The sequence below is a fragment of the Triturus cristatus genome, chromosome 10 (genome assembly GCF_964204655.1).
Source record: "Triturus cristatus chromosome 10, aTriCri1.1, whole genome shotgun sequence".
Lineage (NCBI taxonomy): Eukaryota > Metazoa > Chordata > Amphibia > Caudata > Salamandridae > Triturus > Triturus cristatus.
In genome coordinates, this window is record NC_140593.1 from 958,705,832 (window position 1) to 958,727,341 (window position 21,510).

The 21,510-nt window shown below is 45.4% G+C and overlaps 1 protein-coding gene across 2 annotated transcripts in view; it reads left to right on the forward strand.

The window, feature by feature from the left end:
* Positions 1-21,510, forward strand: part of TMC7 (transmembrane channel like 7) — a 261,682-nt gene that overhangs the window by 75,678 nt on the left and 164,494 nt on the right. For both annotated transcript variants that reach the window (XM_085628843.1, XM_085628844.1), the window contains exons 2-6: positions 729-957; positions 1,982-2,130; positions 8,320-8,478; positions 8,855-8,937; positions 11,302-11,447. In XM_085628843.1, coding sequence (XP_085484969.1) covers positions 729-957; positions 1,982-2,130; positions 8,320-8,478; positions 8,855-8,937; positions 11,302-11,447 — 766 coding nt within the window. The remainder of the gene's footprint in view (positions 1-728; positions 958-1,981; positions 2,131-8,319; positions 8,479-8,854; positions 8,938-11,301; positions 11,448-21,510) is intronic.

Here is a 21,510-nt window from a genome sequence, read left to right on the forward strand (position 1 = left end):
CTGCATGACTATAGTGTTTATTCAACTGGCGAGCAGGTCACCATGTTATTCTTTCACAAAAACAATTTAACATTCAGCTGTGCTGCTAAACAGTGTGCACTGTCCCCGTTATGTCCTCCTATCCCACCCCATCTGTTGCTGATATTAACAGCATGTTTTCTCAACTTTGACTCATTTATATAGATCGGATTTTTCTCTGTTGTCCTGTAAGTCTGTCTGTCTATATATCTATCTTGTAACTCACCACTGTAGGGCGTTTACATAAAAATAATACCTATTTTCACAATATTTCTTCTAACACATGTTTTTTGTAAACTTGTCAATAGAGCGTGAAATAGCGCCTGTTCTGATAACTGTGTTTTCGTAAACATATTACATAACAGTAGCTGCCACTGGGGATCAAATCATTTGGGGGAGAGGATGTGGCCTTAGAGCTAGAGCGGTCTACCTCGAAGCAGGGGAAACGGGTTCGAGTGTCGGCAGGGGCGCTCAACATCCTGTGATTCCGGGCAAATCACTTAATCTCCCCGTGTAACGCAACTGGTGCTCATGTAAAGCGCTGTGATACTTTTGGGTCGAGTTGGTGCAATATAACACTCTGAAGAAAAGAAAATACATGTGCCTCAAGAGGGTTAAAATGTTCATATCTTTTATTTATCTGTATCAATTTAATTTTGGGATTTTTAACAGCACCCTTTTCACCTTTCCCTTTTTTATTTCTTTTCTAGAGGTCTTTCTACCAGAGGGAAGTAATTATCAGCAGACTGGTTCTCTCTTACATGAATTGCCTAGTTATCAGTCCATTCTGAGACGGACAACTTCCTACCAAGGATCTCAGAGACGCCGAAGCAGTACTCGTAGTAATAAAACAAGTAATTATGAAGAAGCAAATCAGATGCTCGACCTCCGACCACTGAGGGAACATGCTGTCAGTATTCAAGAAAAAAGAAAGTTACGGTTAGTAAATGTGAACACAGAGGGTGGCCCACGGTGTGGCGGAAGGGGGACTGTTACATTATCAAGGGGCCTATACTGCAAAGCGTCTGCCCAGTCCCTCTTGTGCACTTGGTGTGGGGTATATAGGAAGAGCGTGACACAGCTGAGAGTTCTGTTTGGATGCAAGAGGAGATTTTGCTGAGACATTGGTGGTGGGTCAATTTGCCTTTTCCCTTTATTTATAGTTTTGGCGTTCTTTAACGGGGGGCTCTCTTTCTCTCTTCATTTCCACACGTACGGCATATCTTGCTGTGATACCTTGGTCCTTCTGTAGTCTAGCTGGGAATTCATGAAGCAGCACTATAGGGCAAATACATATGCTTTTGCACAGACAAGTAAGACATTAACTATGGCACCCTCCACAGCAACACACAACTCAAGGGCTATGTACTGGATGGCTTTATCACTGTTTCAAAGAAGCCTCCTTGTGTTTCTGCTCTCTTCTGCTTAGGTCGCTGATGAGGTAGTTTTGTACGTTATTTGCTGGCGCAACATATGCAACTTTATGGATGAAGGAGTGGTTGGGAAGCACGTGAATGGTGGAAGAGGTTCAAATCCTCAGTAGGATTGCTTTGCTTCACACTTTGAAACACTTACTTTGTTGTAGGTTTTTTCTGGCTGCTCCTAGAGCGTGGCAGGGTTTCCTTGATGTTCATTTTTAACAAGATTTGGTTTTTGTATAGTCCCCCATAATAATTTGTTCATAGGCTTTATTGCATAGCGAGGCCATCCGGTTCTGCTCTGGTATAATTTTCTTTTCTTCTAGGCAGCATATGTTTGCCAGATACAGATGAGTTGGTGAGATTAGGCGTGTACGTAATTGATGGGCAAGCTTGGGTCTACTAGTTGTTAGCTGTTTAACTTTATTGCACCTATTGTCTTCCTTTCACCCTGTTCATGATTTTATACATGGTGTAAGTAAGTGCATTGGAGTTGTTCGAAATATTAATTTGTTCTCCCAAATGTTTGCTTTATTTTGATTTAGGGAGCTTAGGGAAGCTCAGTCTAAAAATACAACAGGTTGGGAACAATGGAAAGCAAACCGAGGGAAGACTTGGAGAAGATGTGGAGAAGAGGCGCAGGAACTGCTCTCTCATCTACAGCTTTGGAGACATGACATTCGCAGCATAGAAGGTGCTAAAACGCATGTGTCTCTATTTTGCATCTTTTATTTGCAATATTAAAATCCATCAAAGAAACTGTAATGCAACAAGTTTACAGAATACTGTATGCCTGTGGTCAGTTTCCACAGTAGGCTTCAGTAAAGAAAAACACCCCTGTAAGCATCGTGCCGTTAACTGTTACAGGATCATAATTCAAATTTCTGTTTCCAAATGTCTTTTCCACATTATCCACACACTGTTGGTGCCCAGACAGGTTTGCACCAAAACCAGGGTGTGATAATTTTTAAAAGGACAGAATGGCTGAACATCCGGATTTGATTTGGGTCAACAGAATATCTTGCCGCATAAGGAACACCCACTTCTATACATTCTCAAGTGGGAATTACACTTGTCACTGTGATTTTATAAATGCGCTTTAATTATAGCCATGTAACTCTACAAGTTGGCAAAATTGCGTGATGATAGAAAATATTTGCATTTGTATGGTTGTTATATTGTGTATGTTTCCCTGTTGTTTTTTTACTAGAATGTATTGCAGTGATGTTTTCTTTAAAAACCATTTCCCTTGAACTAATCTCTGTGGAGACAAAATGCCTCTGTAAAGATTCGCGAAGCCATGCCACTTTGCTCTTGTGCATTTCTTAGACAGCCGTGTGATTTTCACGCATTGAACTTCACAACCATGTGAGCCCTCTGCAGGTGCAGTCTTTGTTTTCCATTTTCGTTGACATCGGAGAAGACACGCAGATTATACTCCATTTCTGAGCTTGTTACACCCTCTCTAACCAATGTCTTTGGTTACTGACAATGTTAGCGGTGTGATTCTAGTCCAAGGCACAGGTCCTTTTACCTGTACTACTGTGGGGAACCTACCATCTCTCCCGTTTAAGAGTTGTCTGCAGTTTCAATAATTAAGAATCTTTGCCTTCAACACGTCTGTTTTATAGATGCTTGTATGATCGGGATCCATTGGACCCCGTGTATGCCTGCTTCACCAGTGGCTCGAAGTTTCTCTTATCCATTGTGGACATCCCAGCCTGAGCATACATTTTCCTGTCCTTCTACTGGAAACCTTTTTTTTTCCCTTTTCAGTAAACCTGCTGGTGTAGGTCTGTAGTCCCTGGGGTTGGTTTGTTCTTTGGCGTAGGTTTCTCTTGTCTGGTTGAAACTCCTCCTAACTCTTGTTTCCTTGGATGTGGACATTTCCCTCTGCAAAGGGATAACAGTGCTGCTGGTAGAGGCTAAGGCCTTAGACCGTGTTGTGTCCTTTATAAGTTGTATAGGTTTGTGTTGCTGTTGCTAGTTGTGTCGGGTATCCCTGCTTCGCCCCAGCTTGCAATGTCTTGTGCATGTGGAATGTGGAGGTTGAATGTTGAGAGTCGAATGGTTGGGGTAGAGTGCTCCTTTCCTCTGGTCATAAATACCACAGACTGTCAGAATATTCTTACACGTGGACACTGGGCTTGAAAACCGCAAAATCTGGCTAGCAAATTAATGCTTCTCCAGTCTCAGAGGAACATTTACACTTTTAAATAAAGCAGACCCTCTAATTAGTTCTGTCAGCCCACCATGACCAGTTGAGAGCTTTAAGTACCGCCCCCTTTAGCTAGTATTTTCAGGGGTGTGGAATTTAGTAAAATATCTACTTGTCCATGGGACAGGTAGCTTCATAAATCTACATGTCCTGTACAAAATCCACTTGTCCCTTTGGTGCCTTGATGTGCACCGTCAAATAATGGCAGCACTCATTATAGAAGAGCTCGGATAATAGCCTCTCTGGTTATGTCAGGCTCGTAGTATAGGAGGATTTGAAAACTAGTGATTTCCGTATTTTGCCTCTTTTCAGCAGACCTACACATTTATCCTTTCATTCACCCACTGATATCTAACATTTCACCTTTACATTAGCTTCCATTCATTCTTTAATCAGCCTTTCACCATTCTGCTTGTCAATCCATCCATCCGCCCATCCATATCCAAATCTACCCATCCATCCCCAAACAGAGCCATCCATCCGTCCATCTTTTCGCTCACCCATTCTTCCTCTCATCCATCAATTTACCCTTTCACTCATCCATCTTTTCGTTTACTGATCCATCCACCCTGCAACCCATCTATCTTTTCACCCTTTCCTTCATCAACACATCCATCGTCCATCCAACATCCCTGTCACTCATCCAGCCTTTCACTCGCATCCATCCACTCACTCATCCTTACACGTTACTTATGGGCTTTTGTCTGCCGAGCTCCAGACAGAAGAGGCTCATCAAGAGCTCCAACCCGCTGTAGCTGCTAAAGTGAGTGGTTCACAACACCCCTGGCCAAACCTTTCCTTCCAGCTCCAAATCTATCATTCACACTCATCCATCCCTCCTTCCACTTATCCATCCATCCACTTTCACCCCCTCCATCCACTCTTTCACTCATCCCTCCATCCAGCCATCCTTGTGCTCTTCCATCTTTTCCTCCTCATCCCACTCAAATCCATCCACCCTTTCACTCATCCCACCATTCTTCTTTTTGCTCTTCCGTCTTTCACCCCATCATCCTCCTTTTCACTCAAATCCATCCACCCTTTTACTCATCCCTCCATTCATCCATCCATCCTTTTGCTCTTCCATCTTTCACTCAAATCCATCCACCCTTTCACTCATATCCATCCATCCACCGTTTGGCTCATCCATCCATCCACCGTTTGACTCATCCATCCATCCATCCATCCATCCACCCATCAATCTTCACATCCTTTCACCCACCCATCAATCTTCACATCCTTTCACCGACCCATCAATCTTCACATCCTTCCACCCACCCATCAATCAATCTTCAAATCCACCCAGCCATCCATCCTTCCATCCATCCATCCACTTTCACCCCATTCATTCACCCTTTCACTCACTCTCTCTCATCCATTAATCCACCCTTTTATTCAACCATCCATCCTTTCACTCACTCTCATCCATTAATCCACCCTTTAATTCAACCATCCATCCTTTCACTCTCTCATCCATTGATCCACCCATTCAACCATCCATCCTTTCACTCATCCATCCATCCTTTCACTCATCCATCCACTTTCACCCCATCCATTCACCCTTTCACTCATCCATCCACACACATCTATCCACTTTCACCACATCCATCCATTCACCCTTGCACTCATCCATCCATCCTTTCACTCATCCATCCATCCTTCCGCTCTTCCATCCATCCTTCCGCTCTTCCATCCATCCTTCCGCTCTTCCATCCATCCTTTCGCTCTTCCATCCATCCTTTCGCTCTTCCATCCATCCTTTCGCTCTTCCATCCATCCATCCTTATATCCATCCATGTATATATCAATCAACCCTTTCAAGTAAATTATGAACCTTTGTCTGGAACTGTAGAAAGAAGATGCCCATCAAGAACTCCACAGCTGCTGTTAGCTACAGTGGCGTGTTCAGATGCCCCTGGTACATGCACAAAGTGAGAGGAGAGGCCCAGTGCAAGGAGAGAAATTAGGGTGCGCCTGAGGATGGCATGAATTCCCCATGGGTAAACTAATGAGCTTTAATGTAAGCCCTGGATTAGGTAAAATATGAGAGGCCAAGGGGAGCGGGTTTAGCAAGTACAGGCACTGGGTGAAACATAAGGTGCACAGGAAAGGCAAATTGCAAAGGAGGGTTGTGCAGGGGCTGCAAGAGAAGAGAAAGCATGGGCTTTACTGTAGGCCCCCGGAGGCGAGAGCAGGAGGGATCTTAAGCACAGAATAAAAGACAGGAGGGTCACAAGGTTAAAGTCGGAGCATGAGCCAAGAGGCCCAGCCTCTTACATTCCAGTGATGTGAGTGTTCTGGAGCTGCATCTTATGCTGAAAGGAAAGGGCCAGAGGAGGGCCTGGAAGCCTCGGGGAGAAAGCAAAATGACTCTTACCTGACAGTGCTGTCGATGTTTTATATGGAGCTGCAACTTTGAGCTCAGCTCAATCATGTTGTTGTTCTGCTCTGGTGAAATTAAAGTGCAGGCCCCAGCTTTTGAATTGACCCTTTTACTGCCAATGAACTGCTCAGAGCTCCTTATTAACTGGCTGTGACCAAGAGGGTTAAACTGCTGTGTATCAGATTACCGTAAGCCTGTCTACTTGTCCTTTGGACAAGTTAGAAATTAAAACCTCTTGCCCTTGTAAGAAATCTAGATGTCTCGGGCGTCGGGAGATAGGAATTCCCCACCCCTGAATTTTGTCTGTTTGGCATTGGCTAGCACTGAGGATGCCTGTTCACCAGTGCAGGATCAGAAGACATTGAATTAGAACTAGATATTCTGCATCACTTCAATTCTCCTTCCACAGTGCGCCCTTTTTCCTGGAAATTCTCAAGTCTCAGCTGACTAGCAGGACTTCAAAAGAACAGCTAAACAATAGGGGCTTTCCTGAAGTTGTGGGGTTCCCCCAACCCAGCTGCCATGGAGAAGCAAGATTGAGGTGTTGCTCAATCTGTTACAGAGAGTGGTGAACCTGCTTTTTATGTCTTACACCACTAAGGTGCCCCTAATCACATTCTTGCAGCCCTAGTTGGTCCAGGAGACCATTGGTTTTCATAACCCTATTGGCCCAGAAGGTCTCCGTGAATCCAGAAAAGTGACCAACATGACATGTAGTGCTTTGAAAAACTCCTACATAAATAATAAAAGGTGGATCACAACTTCAACTGGTGGTTACTCCATAACGTTAATGGCTAGAACAATGGCTCATACTTTCTGGATTCAGAGAGACCTTCTGGGCCATTAGGGTTATGAAAACCAATGCCATTTAAGCAATTTGATGGCGTATGGAGATCGTCCAGTCGCTCAACATATGTATGTAGGTTCTGCAGAAGAAACCTCGAAATGTATCTTATGCTTATATCCAGTTTTGCTTAAGCTTCGTAGGATCCATGCAAAAACAACGCTCAGTATGGTAGATATACAAGGCTCTCAAAATTTGGCAGTCACGTTGGCCTTGCTTATTGCAAGGAGCAACTATATTCACAGTTTGCCTAACAAAATACTTAATTTACAAAAATTCTACTTCAAAGTAATATACATTTTTCAAAGCAAATACATCTCATATAGTACTTGATTGAACTATAACAAACTCCACCTTTCCACACTTCATGCATTCCAACAGTGCACTATCAAACTCATACACCACACCACTATGAAAACAATATGCTCCAGGTAATGCACAATCTCCCAGCGCCTGTACTTTGTGTCAATTTTTATTTTATTAGGTTTGATGGCTTCCCATGGGTTGAGTAAGGCAGCCTATGCACCTAAGGGCTAAACCACCATTGATGGAACCGTAGACTTGATGGGGCTAAACAAAGCATGCTAAAGCTATCTTTTTACTTTTTGTTGGCCATAGGACAATTAAAATATCCATTTGCTATATTACCATCTCTCATCAATATTGAAAAAAGATATACAAAGTGATATCTTTTCAAAATAACCAAAGTTCTTCATACTTTAATGATGACTATTATTGTGCACAGTGTATTTTGTATTTAGTGTGCATATAAGTGCACAGATGACCATTTGTATACACATGCACACACCCCTAGATGATTTCATGTAGTGTTTGTCCAGAGTGTATAGAAAAAAAGCATATCATCACCCTCTTTTATAAAATCATATACTTCATCCTGTGATGTTTACGCAAACTCTCTGATCCCTCTTTCTGCACCAGAAACAGAGGTAGTACTCCGTGAATTGGAGAGGAGGCCATAGGTCTGCATGATAGGTTCTTTTTTTAATATCGTTTTGTATATTTTTTTTAAATTAATAAAATTTGCTCTGTTTCTAGCACACCCCAGATAAACCCCCTCACTTCTCCTTTTTTCAGTATACCACTATAACATTGTTTTGTTCTAGACTTTGTCGAAAGCATTTATTTTTTTCAGCGCAGCAATATATTTTCCTAGCATTACTGAACAATATTTTAGAAAAAATGAATCCGATATTATGACAGTGTTCACTGGTCACCTTCCACAATGTGTAATTGTCCTGTTACAAAGTCAGTTATATCAACCATTTTTGAAAAGGCCAGCTTGTTTATTTTCAATAAAATAGCAGCCGGTAAAAATAGACAACACTGTGTGATAGTGATTTGTTTGAAACTAACGTTGAATATATAACATTTGATTGTATTATTTTTTATCCTTCATAATTGTTATTATTTCTTTCAGGGAAATTCGGAACTGGAATACAATCTTACTTCTCATTTTTGCGTTTCCTAGTGTTTTTGAATTTTATTATATTTATTATGATGTTTGCCTTTATCACCCTCCCTATCGTCATTTCCAGACATGGAATTTTTAACAGCAGCAACATTGGTTACAATGCAGGTAAAGTTTGATAATTTATTTTAGTATAGTGTTATTCTCTAGAATCAAAATGTTAATGCATAGTTTTCTGCTGTTTTATCCAATAAGTGCTTCATGCGCATTGAGTACTAAAGCTTAACTGACGTGCACAGTTCATAAAAGTATTTTGTCCCTTGACCACTAATTCAGATCTATGCTTTATGTCTTGATAATGGCTGTCGAAAAACCTTCATTAATACATGCTGAGTCTATAGTCCTGCATTAAAATTGAGCTTCTTGTATAATCATGTCTTATCAGTAGCTTTGTTGTAACAGTGCTCAAGTAGTTATTGCAATGATGAATTTTCTTTTCTTTTAGATGAGCTTAGATTTCATTAACTTGTTTAATCTTTTACAGACCCTGTATGTACTGTGTACATTGTTGGCAGCAGGGGACTTACTTATTTTTACAATTACATCATTGACCTTCTTTCAGGCACGGTAAGAATTCACTTGCGTTTCTGGTTACAAACACATCTCTGTTCTAGTAACTTAAAGTAATGTTACTGGTGCACTTGTGAATTCACAAATATGGATGCACAGCCCTGTCCCCAAATGTTCGCTTTTAAAGTATTTACTGACAAAAACTGTTATTTAATAAGCTCAATACTGAAATCTATTAGCACAATGATTCAAATGTGAAGCAGCAGTAATGTGACTAACATGGAGAGAAGATATGTATGTGGTACAAATACCAAACCAGCCTTACCTCTGAGGTAATATCCTGAAAGCCAGGAGTGGAATTCTCAGCACAGCGCTGAGGCTGACTTTGTCTGCAAGCAGTAGAAGATGGGGGCTATCTCAATTGAGGAGGTAGACTCGGGCCCAGTTTGGCAAGTGAGAATGAGTGTGGACTCCCACTGGTAAATTATAGTGAGCGGACTTACTGCCTCCACGCAAGAAAGACTTAGAGTGTACATCATTAACCTAACGGCGCACTGAAGACAGGTGGTAATCAGTGCACTGGTGGCCAGACAAGAAATGGAAGAACAGTACCTTGTTAGATGTCTTTGGAGACCAGACAGTTCTGCTCACCAAAGTTGTGTCCATCTGGACTACCATTACCAACAGGAAGGAAAAGATCTACCCAGTGTAACATCTGCAACACAATTAACTTTGCATCCCCAATTGTGTGAGGGTTAATGGATCAAGAGGTAATGTAATGTTGATTAATCTATTCATGGGAGCTACATTTGCTGTACAAACACAATCAAGTGTGGGTCACAATCTCAATAACCTTGCACTGTCACATAGCCCCTCCCAGTCTACCACCACATGACTCACCAAAAAAAGGACCACAAGTCTAATCTGTATGAGCACCCCTCGGATTTGTGGTGTTGACAGAGCCCCTCCATTTTTCAAAAAGTTAAATTTCTTCTCCATTTGCCAAGTGTGTCTTGTGTAAGAACAGTGTGTGTATTCAGGCGTATATCCCGTGGTGCTTAGAGAAGACCACCCATGTACCTGTCATTCCGTGTAATGCATTTGTATTCTGTGCCCTGTTATAATACAGCATGATTTACTCCAACAATATTTTGAGACGTCTGTGTATCTTTGGATTAACAGTCCTTTCTGAGGGAACAGTAGGCATCTGAATTAATGAAATCTGATCCCACCCTTTTCGGCTTGATCCCACCGTCTCATGTAAATTTCCCAAAGTCAAAACTGCTCCCACTAAGATGAGTATCTTGTATTAGAACCTGCCATGCTATAATTACTCTGGGTAATACTACAACATTAACTACAAATGTTATATTCTAGAATAGATGTAGAGGGGTCTGGCTATGCCCACTCAAGATTATGTTAAACTACATTGGTTCACTGTAGACTGATTTATAACTCCAATTTTGGATTATTGTTGTAAATGCAGTTTTTATCCACAGTAGAAACAAAAAAAATGTGTATATATACATAGTTTTGGTCATTCAGTGACTTGAGTAAATAATTCAGAAACTCAACCATTTCCATGAATATCAATGCAATTATATATTCATCTTTTTAAATTGCAATCATTGTGAGTGATCAGGTGCTCACACGTTTGGAGAAAGTCCCAGTGTGACTTAAAAGTGAAAAAGTGCATCACAAATAAAAAGACATTTGACTTTTGACTCCTTTAATAATTTCTTGACTTGGGATTAATGGGCAAAGTCTATACAAGTCTGAAGTCAGCGGCTTTTCGACCTCCGATCAATGGGCGGTCATCATGAGAAAAGTGGGATGAGAAGTGAGTGCCAATTATCTTGAATAGGTTAAACTTCTGAAAGGAAAGAGCCAATCCAAAACAAACTGGGAAGTCTTACATAGTAGGATGCTAATGATGGTTCCAATGAAGGAATCCTTGTTGGTGCCTATAGCAAGCAGGAAATTCAAGTAATGTTGACTCGTCAAGTTTGTGAGCACTTGAGAAGCAATATGAGACATTCCGCTGTATTTTGAGGAGTTGCTTTGTGGATAAACTTTTTAATCATCGGAGCTTTGGTCTGGCATACACCTATGATGGGCTAAATTTGATCAAATTAGGTTGAATTACCTTAATATATCTAATTTATAAGTCAAGGTATATATACGGACTATCTGCAATTCAAGTAGCAGAATCAAATTGGTTTAATCTCTAATGACATAGCTTTGTGTTTTTTTGTTTTTATGGTAGTCACTACTTTGTGTGTGCATACCATATTGTGGTTATGATGCCTCATCTCATGCCTTGCATAAAGCTATTAGAATAATATCCAGTGGCCATGTGTTAGCGAAAATGTCCTGCTGTGTAACATCATAAACTTTGCATGTTTATTTCCCTTTCAACAGGGTTTTCTTGAAGCCACGTATTTGTTTTATGGATATTACACAGTGGACATAGTGAGCTATGCAAACTACAACTACAGCCTGCCACTTGCGTATTTGTTGGTCACTATCGCATACCTTTTAGTAAGCCTTCTGTGGATAGTCAAAAGGTAAGCTATTGGAGCAAAGATTTTCTTTTTTAACCTATGTTTTTATTATTCCACAGCAAAATGTTAATTTACAGTGTTTTTTAATATCAAATTGAGCCTAAATACATCTTTATAATGTAACATTGTATATCATTCAGTCTGGGGTTTGTAAAGCGCGACTACTCACCCGTGACTATCTCTAGGCGGGCTGCTGGTCCTTCTGGGTGTGAAGGATTATTCGAGGAGCCAGGTCTTGAGAGCCTTGTTGAATTAGGTCAGCGATGCGGATTGCCTGAGGTGGAGGGCAGGGTGTGCCAGGGTGTGCCAGGTATATAGAAGGTACAGAGTAAATGCAGCAGCCAAAGATTAACTATTTTACACAAAGTTGAATTAAAACTTACACTAATAGCATAGGGTTACAAAACGGTGACCATGGCAACGCTTTACTCATAGACTAAAAAACTAGGGGGAGCAAAGTCGATCCAGTCATTAAGTTAAAAAACAAATCCATTGGCTGCAACTAATTCTCCAACTCTTGAAGGGTACCCAAAGCTGTTGCACTTGAAGTGGGGATTTTCTTAGACACTAGATGTAAAAGTTCTGTAGTCATTACATAATGAAATGAAATGAAAAAGAGATTTATAAAACGCTCTTAGCCCAAGGGTATCAAGGCGCTGCATCAGAGAATTCCAAAACACGATCAAAGAGAGCCCACCCCAATGAGAAAAGGCAGAATGATACAGAACCTGCAAAAACAAAAAAAGAACAAAAGAATACAATTAGACAATGTAGCCCAGGAGAAAAGGCTTAGGACGTAAAGAGACAAGTTTTTAAATGTTGTAGAAAAGAAACTAAAGTCTCAGCAATGTAACTTGGCGCGATATTCCATAACTTGGCTCTCCTTTCCCTTTCAGCTTGAAAGAATGAGTTTCTTTTCACTCCCAAAGCAGAGATTTTCTTGCTTTGATTTTATTCTATTTACTCGTCTAAGACTGTAAGGTGTGAGATGCTTCTTAATTGTTTTTGAGACCTTAGTGCACACAAAGCTGTTGTAGTGTTGACTACAACATTTATGTCTAGCTTCTTGTCCTATCTGTCTTGAATTATTTTCTCATTAATAGTAAAGTAATTGAATGACAGAAAGCATTTTTGGATTACTCCTAATACACATTGGTAATCCTACTTCTAGCTTACTCCTGGATGTGCATTATGAAAGATTTGTTTAGTTGAACAGTCTCCGTAATGTAATGTTAAAGCCATAAATAAAGAACATTAAGTATTGTTTAAATACAATAATAAAGTGCGTAAAAAATGTACTGCACATAAATTGTCAACACTATTAAAATTGACAAATCATAATTTTGCAGTGTCATCCTGGCAGGCTGGTTGCAATCTAATTATCAGTCTGGATACGGAAGATTTTTCATGAGAACCCTGCACGGCAGTAGGTGGTGTTGATCGGCTCCGCATCAGTTGTCCGCGTCGTCTGCGCTGGAAGTGAGATTGTGGAACCTATGTAGGTGCCACTCAGGTGCGCTGATATCAGTTATCTTCCTTTTGCACCAGCCAGCGCGGATCTGGAGAAGAGCTATCTCTGTTGGTATTTGACAGGCTTTATTGGCGTTTTGGCTACTGTTTGTGAGGTTTACCTCCTGGTGTGTCGAGATGTCTTTACACAATTTTGGTTTTAAGCCCTGCGGCACTCGTCGCAGACTGATGTCGATTATGGACCCACACCTTGTCAGTCATGCTCCAATTGCCGGGCCATGGCCCGAAGGCTTTGAGGGAGCGGTCCATGAAGCTCATGCGACTCCCCGGAAGTAGAGGTCCTAGTCGAGGGGAAGGTCCAGGGACTGTTTGTGGAGCCCGAAGTCCTCTTCGTCCCATTCAAAGTCCTCTGGACACTCGGGTAGGAGTGTCAAGAAGAAGAACAAGAAGTTGAAGTCCTCTTCAACTTCTCATCTGTCGGCGGACAAGACGAGGGAGCCTCTGCATTCTAGGCCACATTCCCCGGAACCTGCCCCTGGGCCGACTCCTTGCCTCCTCGAATATCCGGAGGCCTGAACGACCACCGCCCAATTAAAGGAGTTGTATGTGGCCATGATCCACATATTTTGGTGGCCCGGCCACGTCAACACGCATTCAGGCTCTGTGGGGTCAGAAGGGGCCCCAACAGGTTATGCACTCACAGCTCCGCCGGGTCCCCAGGGATCCATTCCTGATTCCTGGCCGATGCATGTTTTACCATCTCGACCTTCCCTGGTGCCGGTCCCGATGCGGATTCTCCCGTCACGGCCTTCACCCTCCAGCTGTGCCATCCCCATTGTCATCCCTGACTCTGACACGGAGCTCGATGGGCATTGCCTGACTCAGACTCCAACGCCGGCAGCAGCCTTGCTTTCTAGATATGAGGCTGAGCTTTATATTTGTGGGCTAGGCTTCTGGAAAACTGGGAGGGGTCACTGGCCCCTTTGCAATACAAGTCCTATAAGGAAGAGCAGTGTGGACTGGTGTGACCTGGTTGAGGCCAGCGGCCTAAATACTTCTCTAGATGCTGGTCTGCTTTCTCCCCCTACCGTGACTATGGAGGAGGAAGCTTCTTACGCGATGGTGGTGTGGAAGGCGGCTGAGTTCCTTGACCTTCAGCTATCTTCAGTAGCAGTCAAGATTAATCTCTTGACAGAGGCGCTACAACCAGGAGTCTCCACGTCGGAACCTCAACTCCCATTCAATGACACCCTCACTGAGATGCTGTTTGGTGCCTGGTCCAAACCCAACACAGGGGCTCCTATGAATAGGACGATTGACAGCTGCCATTGTCCCACACATGGGGACCCAAACTTCCTCCCGCAACAACCTACCCCTGAGAGCTTCGTGGTCCAAACCTTCACATCCCAAAGTGCTTTCCCTACCGCTCCCCTGGATCGGAATCCAAGAGACTGGGTTCTTTATGGAAGACTGTTTGTTTCCACCAGCCTGGCATTGTGGGCCGTGAACAATGCATGCCTTTTAGGCCGTAATTCCCACACTTTGTGGGATACGGTTGCACAAGTGCTGCTACAGGTTCTGGAGAAGGCCAATGGCTGTACTCTCCCAAGCTGTCACCCACTGGAGAGACGCAACAAAGTTTGCTAGGCAGAGTGGTTTCCACAACAGTGACCCTTAAGTGCCACACCTGGCTGAGGACAACTGGCATTTCAGGAGATGTCCAAGCTTCCCTTATGCACATGTCCTTCGATGGCACCCGTCTCTTTGGAAAAAAGGCAGATTTGGCAGTTGAACGCTTTGAGTATATCTCGTACAACGGCCAGGTTCTTAGGCCTGTTTGCAGCCCCACATCCACCTGAATCTGCCTTTCGCTCCTTTCGTGACTATAGAAGGGACTTCCAGTCACACCAAATCCTGCCCAGCTACCGCGCCGCACAGGCTCCCCAGCCTTTGCATGGCTGAGGGCATGGTACCCACAGATCACACAGATCTCATGGGTCAGGTGGCCAGCAGTCTGCCCAGTCCGCTACCCCCTACTGCAACAGCCTCCAAACCCACCTAGTCTGCCCATCTACCACCATGAGCACCCAGTTGGTGGCAGGATTTGTCATCTCCTGCTCCACTTGCTGTCCATAACATCATGCAGGTGAGTTTTGCAGATTATCCGAAGGGGCTAATCCCTCCCTTTTGAGTCTACTCTTCCCCTCCCCCTGCTACTATTTTAGGACTGGCTGACGGAGGATAATCTGTCCTTTCTTCACAAGGCGTTCACAGCTCTCTTGGCCAAGTGAGCCATAGAGAGGGTTCCGGTGTCAGAAGTAAGCTGTGGTTGTTATTCCTGGTACGTTCTGGTTCCCAAAAAGGATATGGGCCTTCGTCCTATCCTCGATCTCCGAATTTTCAATCTCTTCCTCAAGAAGGAGAAATGCAAAATGCTCCATTGGCTTGAGTCTTGCCTGCCCAGGATCCAAGATACTGGATGGTAACGTTGGACTTGCATGATGCCTATTTTCATATTCCTGTCCTGACTGCCCATCAGTGCTATATGCGGTTTACAGTAGGCCACAAGCACATTCAGTTCACTGTGCTCCCCTTTGGTCTTGCCTTCGCCCCTCTGGTGTTAACCAAGGGGATGGCGGTGGTTGAAGCTCATCTGCCGAGAGAAGGGGTGCCACTCATCCCCTATCTTGACCAATGGTTGTTGAAGGCGAGCTCGACCCAGGCTGTTGTCTCCCACCTTTAGACTACGGCAAACCTTCTGCAGTCCCTGGAGTTCACTATGAAGATGCCTAAGTCACACCTGACTCTCAGACGCTCCCTTTCATCTGAGCTGTTCTGGACACGGTGCTGTCTCGGGCTTATCCTCCTGAGTAATTAGTCCAGGATATTTAGGCTATGATACCGATATTTCAGACTCGGTGAGTCTGACTATGAAGCTGCTGGGCCTCATGGCCTCCTGCATCCTGCTGGTAACACATGCTAGATGGCATATGTATGTTCTGCAGTGGGACCTGAAGTGTCAGTGGCAGTGGTCGCAGCATCTGGGGGAACATCTCTAACCTGGTCGGAGGGGGCTGTGAAGTATTTGCAGCGGTCGCTAATAAACTGTGATTGGGTCAAAGGCAAACCCCTCCGCCATCCCCAACCAGATCTCGCTGTAATGACAGATGTGTTACTCCTAGGATGTGACGGCCATCTGAAAGAGGTGGAGATCAGAGGACTCTGGTGGAATCCGAACTCCACATCAGCACATCCGACTGGTATTGAAAACCATTCTACACTCCATCAAGGGAAGGATGGTACAAGTGGTCACGGACAACACCACCGCCATGTGGTACTGCGCCAAACAGGACAGGGTGGGGTCGTGGACCCTTTGTCAAGAGGCCCTACATCTCGGGACATGGCTGTTACACCGTGGCATATCTCTGGCGATTCAACATCTGGCAGATTCTCTGTGCGGACAAACTCAGCTGACGATGCCTAGCGGATCACGAATGGCATCTCCATATGGAGGTTGTGCAAGGTCTCTTTTGGCAGTGGGTAGAGTCTTGGTTAGATCTGTTCACCACGGCTGAGAATACACAATTTCAGCAGTTTTGCGCTCTTTAGTTTTTAAGGTGGCACTCGCTGGCAAAAGTGGTCACTCCTTTTAATGCAGGCCAAGCAATCACCTTTCGCTCCTTCACATCTCTCTAAAGAAGAGGAGAGACTCCACTGTCTAGACCTGAGCGTTATCATTATACCTTGACCTCACACAAGGACCAACTCTTCGTGGGGTATGTTGATGTGAAAAAAGGTCATACAGTGCAGAAGTGGGCCATCTCGAGATGGGTCGTGTTGTGCCTCAAAATCTGCTACGCACTGGAAAAGAAGCAACCTCCTGAAGGTTTGCAAGCTCATTCCACCAGAGCGAAAGTGGCCTCAACTTAGTTAGCACTCGGAATTCCAATTGTGTTTATGGGTTTGTTATAGATACCCCTGACGAAGGGAAATCCTTTTTCCCGAAATGTATTGGGTGCATTGGTAAATAAAGTCGTGACATGTGGAAACCCCTCCTGTTTGTAATTATTCTTGGAGCAAATTCTGGCATGGATAAAATAAATCGATTAAAAATGGAAAAAGAAGAAAAGGAACAGTATTAAAGAGTATATAAATTGAAGAAAATATATTGACAAACTTGATTTATTGGATTAATTGGAGTGATGGGCAAGGCTGTGCTGCGTGTAAAGGGATCTAACTGGGTCCCTGTGTATTCGTTTCTAATTTGCAAGCGCAATTGGACGGAGCGCGTATCTCACATTGCACGCCATAATAGGTCTGAAGCAGATAAACAGAGTTAAAAAAAGATTGATAAAACAAGAGTACAAAGGTGTGCATCTCACCACCACATATGTACAATCCTGGATATCTGCCAGGCAGCAACGTGGCTTCCTTGCACACGTTCACAAAACATTACTGTCTGGACAGTCAAGTCCGCAGGTATGGAAACTTTGCCCGTTCGGTCCTGCAGGACTTTCTCATTTGAAATTGGCTTGCAGCCCCTCCTCCTGGGATGGTATTGCTTGGTATCTATTTTAAGGTAAGGAATCTGCGGCTAGAAGTTTATCAGATAAATAAGTTACTTACCTTGGGCAACGCATTATCTGGTAGAGACTATATATAGCCACAGATTCCTTACCAACCCATCCATCCTCCCCGCTCTGGGAAAAGATTTCCAGGGACAGGGATGACCCCTTTCAGGAGCCTAATTTTGACACCAGTGGTCAGTGTTTTTCATGGCTCCATGCTTCTGGTGTGGAAAGTCATGAAAAGATCGGACGTCCGTGCGTCTGGGTGGTGCCTAAATAGGTACCGTGATGTCACTTTCGCCGCAGATGCTGTCGACGATGGACGCAGAGTCAATTTGAAGCCACCAACTGGTGTGCAGGGGTACTGCTCACGCAAAATCTTCCAGATCCAGCCTGATGCCTGGGGAAATTGTAAGGTAAGGAATCTGCAGATAGATATAGTGTCTTCCAGATAATCCATTACTGAAGGTAAGTAACACTTAATCAATTCGGTATAATTTAAGGATTTTTGTGGTTTACCCTGACAAGGTGGTGGTTGTTGCTTGAGTAGGGTTTCCAACTCCCTCATACCATAACCTAATTCTTTACACATACTTGTTGGTCGAAGGTCTTCAAAGCTATTCATTGACAGTCTAAAACCAGTTTTAAAGTGTCCTTATTCTCAAGGCTTCTTGTTGATGTTTGCAACATCTTACACCTGGGTTTGGGGGGGTACGTCAAAATACTGAATGACAGTCTGGCGGCCTAGCGCTTGACCAAGATGGCCGCGTGAGCCTTGAGCTCCCGAGACCCTCGCGCCCTCCGGCAATTATCCTGTCCTAAATCCTGTTTTTCATGCACGGAATCCTGCAGATGAGTCACAGCTGGGGCGATTGACGTTGTCCGGGCCAAGATCGCCCACCGGGAACCGAAGTTGTGCATGGCGGAAGATTGCGGCCTACCTCCGAAGGATGCCAGGGGCTCGCGTTGGCAGGATGCCCGGCCACTAATTGAACAACAGCGGCCTTGGAAGGTGTGAACTGGCGGACGGGTGCCGCTGCACTTTCACTTTCGCTTTCTCGCCCTTTCCTTGCTCTGGCCCGGGAGTGCTTCATGCCGATCCCCTGATATCTGGAAGACCTGCACTCGACCCTGGCTGGCTGTTGAAGTCCTGGTTGACCCCGTGTCCTCTGGCTGAGCGAGGGACGTCTTTTTGTCACCGACCGCCCTGCTGTTCGAGATGTCGGCCAAATCGGAGGTTGACAAGCCGAAGTCTAAGGCTACCAGGCGGGGAGGCTATATCCAATCCAACAATATGGATCGCTATGCCCAGCAGAAGGGGTCGCCTGGTGGATCGGGACAGTCGCTGGAAGCACAGAAGGCCGATCCATTCCCAGCCTCGGAGTTATCATTGCAGGACATCAAGGGGGCGATTGAGGGGATGCAATCATCGATTGGGCGACAGTTCGAGACCCTGGCGCACAAGGTGGACATGATTTTGGTTGATGTCAACTTGATTCGCGCGGACCTGGGCAAAACCAATGAGCGGGTCAGGTCCCTGGATCTCAAGACCACTGGCCTCGCGGATGATGTCTCGGAACTCCAGGCTGAGGTTCGCAAGTTACGCGAATGACCTCTCCGCCCGCCGGCTCGAAGACTTTGAAGGTCGGGCCCGGCGCAACAATGTGCGCCTTATTGGGGTCCCGGAAACTTCGGAGGAGCTCTCCGTGGATTTACTCGTCGAGGACTTGGTGGTGAACCATCTTGCGCCTAAGGGCCTCGGCAGGTTTTTTGCGGTTGAGCGGGCTCACCGAGTGCCTGGCGGACGGCCTAAGGTGGGAGTCCCCCCGCGACCGATTGTCGCCCGGATCTTTAATTTTCGAGACCGAGATGCTATCCTGCAAGCATCGAGGGTGAAAGGCCCGGTGCCTTTTCAGAATGCCTCTGTGAGCTTTTATTCTGACTTCACCCAGATGGTGCAGAAGCAAAGGCAGAGTTTCCTGGGGGTGAAGAGGCGGCTTAGGGAGATGGACCTGAAATATGCCATGCTTTTCCCCGCCAGGCTACGTGTGGTGTATGAGGATCGGACTTTCTTCTTCGAATCGCCGGACATGGCAGGGGACTGGTTGGATGCGCTCCCTCGGCGCCAGCCCGACAGGGACCGAGTGGCTGGAGCGGAAGGCGACCGGGATGGACAGGAGTGATACCTCCGGTGTCGATCTGTTTTGACTCAGCCCCGGACAGTGACTAGCACCCTACTGCAGTAATGGGAGGGCGGCGGGGGGACGATAGGAGCTCTTTCCTCCCTTGGGGTACTTTTTGTAGATTTGTTTTTGATAGGGCGACAGGCACACTGCAAGCTGACGCAGGGGTGCAGGGAGGGGGGGGGGGGGATTTGGGATGTTGGGGTTGTTGTTGGGTTTTTTTTTCTTGCAAGGCGTAGTAATTGTTGTCAGTATTGTCCGATTGTGGTTCTCCGGGGGGGGTGTAGGTCTCTTTGCGTTTGGGGATGGGGGGTAGGGGCTTAAACATAATTAGCTGGAATGTTAATTGCTTAGGGGATCGTATTAAACGGGGGATAGTCCTACAATTCTTGAAACGGACATCGCCAGATGTGGTCCTCTTGCAGGAGACCCACCTTATAGGGAATACGTGTTATGCACTTAATAGAAAGGGTTATAAATTCATTGCTCACTCGGGGTTCTCCTCGGGCTCCAGGGGTGCGGGCATACTTGTTAGAGCTTCCCTACCATTTGAGGTTGACTCCACCATTGCTGATGATAGGGGGCGCTTTTGGCTGTGGCGGGAAGGTGGGAGGGCAGAACGTTGGTATTGGTTTCTGTTTATGTCCCCCCTGCCCTGCAGGCCTCCACGTTTGCTGATCTGGGCAAGGCCTTGTTGGAACTCCCTGAAGGGATGCTGGTGGTGGGAGGACACTTCAATGCGGTTGGATCTGGATTGCTCGATAGGTACCCGCCCAGGGACACCAGGGGGGCTCAGAAGTGGCTTCCCGACTTTATAGATACTTTTGGCCTGGTAGACTGTTGGAGGCTACGGCACCCCACTCAGAGACAATATACCTTTCACTCCGGGGCCCACGGTAGTCTCTCTCGGATTGATTACTTGCTCACTCTGGCTGCGCACGCCTCATTGGTCTGAGGCTAGGCACATGGCACGGGGTATATCCGATCACTCGCCGGTGTGGGCCCGTCTGGATATTGGCCGGGTAGTGGGGGGCAGGGTGGCTCCCATTAACCCCTGGTACTTTCGTGACCCCAAGCTGCGCAGTGCGTTGCTGAAGGCAGTTGATCACTATTTTCAGGATAATCAGGGTGCAGTTGAATCTGCGGTGTCCTTGTGGGAAGCGTTTAAGACCGTATTGAGAGGGGAGGCCCTTTCCTTGGTAGTGGCCGCCAAGCGGCGGAGAGACGCCGAGGTGACACAAGTTGAGGACGAGATTGCGGCTTTGGACGTGGCCTTGGAGGAGGAGGTTGCAGCGGCCACACTGCATAATTTGAGCTTGAAGCAATTGGAATACAGGGATTTGGTGACGAACGCTGCCAAGACCCTCAATAGGGAGCAGCAGGGTCGATTGTACGATGTCGGCGATAAGGCCGGGAAACTGTTGGCGTGGTTGGATTAAAAAGAGCGTGTTAATCGAGTGGTGCCAGAGTTGTCGATGGATGGGGGAGAGGTTGTCACTGACCCCGACGGTATAGTCCAGTGTTTTTCGGACTATTTTCGTACGGTATACACCTCGGTTTCGGATAGGCCGACTGAGGACTCGTGCGACCTTCTGCGTGATATTGCTCTGCCCTGCCTTTCTGCCATAGATAGGGATGACCTCGATGGAGATATAACTGTTGACGAAGTGGCGTGTGCTATCCGTGCGTTGCGCTCGGGTAAGGCCTCGGGCCCAAATGGTTTGCCGATTGAGTTGTATAAGCTTCGTCCGGATAAGTTGGCTCCTCACCTGCGCGCCATGTTCGTGGAGGCGCGGGTGAATGGGTTTCTTCCGCTCGATCAACGATTGGCGACGATTGTGGTAA